General features: G+C 28.9%; 1 protein-coding gene across 1 annotated transcript in view; it reads left to right on the top strand.

Moving 5' to 3' along the window:
* The window catches only part of LOC107449694 (D-amino acid oxidase 2), a 21,316-nt gene extending 20,612 nt beyond the window's left edge, over positions 1 to 704 (top strand). The window contains exon 11 of the mRNA XM_016065297.3: positions 474 to 704. Within this exon, the coding sequence (XP_015920783.1) occupies positions 474 to 602 (129 nt within the window). The 3' untranslated portion in view covers positions 603 to 704. The remainder of the gene's footprint in view (positions 1 to 473) is intronic.
* Positions 705 to 4,123: the final 3,419 nt, after the last annotated feature.

Genomic DNA, 4,123 nt, shown 5'->3' with positions numbered 1-4,123 from the left:
AATAAATATTTTAAGTAAGATTTGTACATTGTAGTCAATTTATTTAATATCTTTCTTAAGCAAAACATATATATCTTCAAATTTATAAATTGATTTAAATCAATCTGAGTATGAAGTTTTGATAGAAATCTGACTTTCTGTGCCTTACAAGTAAATGAAATTCAAAAATACTATATCGCGATACATCGCTATATCGCGATGCAAAACTGACGATGCATCACGTTATATAATTTCTAATATCGCCCAGTCCTACTTGTGGCAAAGTAAAAGAAAGCTAAATAAGTCTATCTTATTTGATTGATAAATGCGCTACAAAGTTGGTTTTGGGTCTTCAAATATTTTGAACACAAAACCCGTTTTTACTCCTTTTTATGTATGAACAAGGGCTAGAATAAACATCATTATAAAATCTAAGTAATGATTTGCTTCTGATTTAACTTTGCCAACTCCTTTTTTTTTCTTTCTTTTTACAGGTTATACACAATTATGGTCATGGAGGATCCGGTGTTACCATTGGATGGGGTTGCGCCCATGAGGCTATAACACTCTTAGAAGATGCTCTGAACGATATCAACCTAAACAACATACGTTCGAATCTATGAAAAGAGAAATCTTAGCTATCTATTTTACCAATAAAACTCAGAAAGCTATTTTAAATACAAACTGTTACAATTATTAGTAAAAATAAAAGCCTTCAACTAACAGTGTCAAATGTCTTCACTGATTTCCACGTTGTGACACGATACGACAAACGCTGATGAGACCATATATGATCGTATCCCGCCTTTGCAATTTAGTATCCAACTCAAAAGACAAAGGTACAGTTTAGGATATCTCTTATATCTCTCGTGGAAGGCGGTTTAAGCGAACAACAAACCATAATTTGCATTATTTGATGATAGGAACAAAAGAAAATATTACTTGGAGTCCGAAGACATAAGTACAACAAACCATTAATGACATGAAATACAATTCAATGAATTAGCAGCCTAGAAAAATTTTATAATGTTTTAAAAAGAAAAAAAATAATGAAATAGAAATAGGCTAATTAGCCTGGTTCTATTTTTGTATTCCGAATCCAAATCTTTGAAAATATATGGAAGTCTCCAGCATTTTTTTATTTTTGATATGCTTTAGACTTACCAAGCCTGTAGGTCAATTAAAAAATGTTTAAAGGATTACCGAATTGAATCTATTTAGGTTTATTACAGTTATTCTTGTTACCTACACTAGCTTTAAATAAAAAAGCTAATTCTATTTTTTGTAAGCAGGGGTCCTAAAATTATAAACCTAAAGTGAACTTCAAAAATTTACGAAATATTTTTCCAAAATAAAGGCGAATTCGGTCAAATTTTTCATGGCTCGCAAACATCTTTACAACAAATTTAATTGCTTAATGCTTAAACATCATAGAAGTTTTTTTTTTTTTTTTTTTTTTNTTTTTTTTTTTTTTTTTGGATCAACAATATGATTACATCTTTTTTGAACTATAATCTTTAAAAAATATCAATTATAGAAAGAAATTGAATAGTATACATTGTCCAATATTGATTTTTTAAAGAAACGTTCTTACTAAGAGCTTGATAAAAAAGTAATAGCTATTAATTTTTTATCATGCTTTTCATTATGATTTTTTTTCTATCTCTCTTATCTTTGAATTCAAATCATATAATCATATCATTCGAGTCGTCAGGATGCCCCTTACCCCTCTTAAAAGTTCTGAAACGCTTAACTGAGACACCCTGTATAATATTATACAAAGTTTCAAAGAATTCTATAGTAAACTTTCTTTTTTGTAATGTGTGTTAGCGTAAAGAGATTTCATCAAAATCAACTTTTTCAGAAAATGCGATTAATGCATGAACATACCTCTTTTTTTTTTTCGACGGATACTGATTTCTGACCCCATAATATAGAAGGTAGCCGTAATCTGGGAAATAGAGTCTCAATATGTTAGTCAGGAGAGCGGTCTAAATTTTGGACCCCTTAATGTTAATTTTACTTTTTGTGTATTTCGACGTATCTCAAACTTTTTAAGCGAATTGAAAAATTTTCATACACAATTATAAAATTCGATTATCCATATAATAAATTTTAGTAAATAATTTTTTTTTTTAAATAGTGGTCAAAAATGTTTGAATTGTAAGGTATACATATTTTTACATTATTTTAAAGAATGCAATTTTGCATGACAAATAAAAATTTTTTATTGGAATCGGCCTAATAGTTCTTTTTTAAAAAAAAACTATTTTAAAATTCTATTTCTGAGGAACTATTTGAGGATTTGCCATGTAGAAATGTATTATTAAAAATTATGCAAAAATTAAATAGTCAACAATTCAAGAATTTTTCGAATATTAAATAAAATAAATATTTACTAAAAGTTATTTTTTGCATGAAATTATCTTTGGATTAACGGATTTCATAATCGAGTGCAAAAATGTTTCAATTCGCTTAAAAAGTTCTCGAGATATGGCGTAATACGCAAAAAGTAAAATTAACATTAAGGGGTCCAAACCTTGGACCATATATCCTAGATTACGGCTACCCCCTATATTTTGAGGGTCGAAAAACTTAATCCATAGAAAAAAGCTATGTTTATTCAGAAAAATTACGTTTTTGTGTCTAATTTCGTAACTTAAAATATCACCTGCACTAATTAATTAGCATATTTGAGGTCACTCCTCTGAACATTAAGTTCGAACGGGTGAAGATCCCTTCATTAGATGAAAAGCTATTCAGAGTGTGCAGTGGCGATTTTGAGAGCTCAAAAATGGCGCCCATTCATCAGATGTGAATGAAGAAAATAAGGAAGAGAAACAAAAACTTGAGAAACCCTGTTAGCCATGAGAGACAAATAAGGGAAACATAGTGAGGAGCTCAGGTCGTTAACAATGGTATTGGGATTCTTATGAATAATATAAAATTCCAGAGCATTAAGATGAGCTGATAGAGGAGGGAAAGAATTTTAGCACTATCGAAATTAAATTTGTGCCCAAAATTCCAACAATCAGCTCATTGTTGAGAAGGACATATCTACCTTGTTCTTTTAGTTTAAATTTTTAAAGCGCGTCTGGTTTATCAAATGTAGCCAAAGTTGCTTTTGCAAATTATTAATTTTTTTTTCGGTCTCGACTATCATGGTTTTCAAAGTTCGGTTTCTTGCCTTTATTTTCCTTGACAATCATACAGGTTCTGCTTCTGTTTTTTTTTCCACTTCAGAGCTGGCAAATTTTGAGAATGTGGGTACGGAAAAGTTTCTTTCTAACTGTTCTTGAACCTGTTTTAATTTAATAAGTTTTCACAATTGATCTATTTTCATTATTACTCGAATTCCTATTGCTGACCAATGGGGGAAAGTATTTAGTTTCAAATGTCGTAGGAAGCAGAATAATACTTTTAAAAAAAAACAAAAAAAAAAAAAACAGATAAACTTAATTAAAAAAATACCGTTAAATTGGAAATTAAATAATTTACAGGAAAACAAATTTTTTTTAAATTAATTTTAAAACGATTCGAATCATAAAGTTAAAATTACAAGTTCGAATTCTCAAATGTTATTTTGTGATATTCATTTAATTCGGACCCGGTTAATACTAATGCCCCCCCCCCCCTGTTTAGATATTTCTGCTGTAATTGGCCATTTTTACGAAAAGTTACAGTTACAGCAGTTCGAATTTATTGAGTGTATCTATTTCTCAATAACGATCAAAAGAGCATACGTAACTTCCACAGTTTTTGCGTTAAAAATTTAGTAAAAGTAATTTCATACGTTTTCCCTTTATCCATGGTCGCCAATAATATGTATATGTCCCCTCAACAATTAAAAACACCAAGTCTTCCACACCTACGCCATTATATTTGATGAATAAAATAAATTTTCATGCATCATCGATTTCAATTCAATTTCAGTTAAATGAAAAGCAAGCAAAAAAACAAAAATAATAAATAGATAATCATTTTGCAGAAGGAATGAAATTTTTATGCTGGAAACTTTATTTTCTCTATTTTTATTTATATAAATTAAATCTATATTCAAAAAATTTAACTTTACTTTCTATAAAAAATTTTGATTTGCAATTGGTGCTTTTTGATTAAAAATATTTAATTCATTGACCAACAA

Source organism: Parasteatoda tepidariorum, chromosome 4 (genome assembly GCF_043381705.1).
Source record: "Parasteatoda tepidariorum isolate YZ-2023 chromosome 4, CAS_Ptep_4.0, whole genome shotgun sequence".
NCBI classification, from domain to species: Eukaryota; Metazoa; Arthropoda; class Arachnida; order Araneae; family Theridiidae; genus Parasteatoda; species Parasteatoda tepidariorum.
This window is presented reverse-complemented; position numbering and strand designations above follow the sequence as displayed.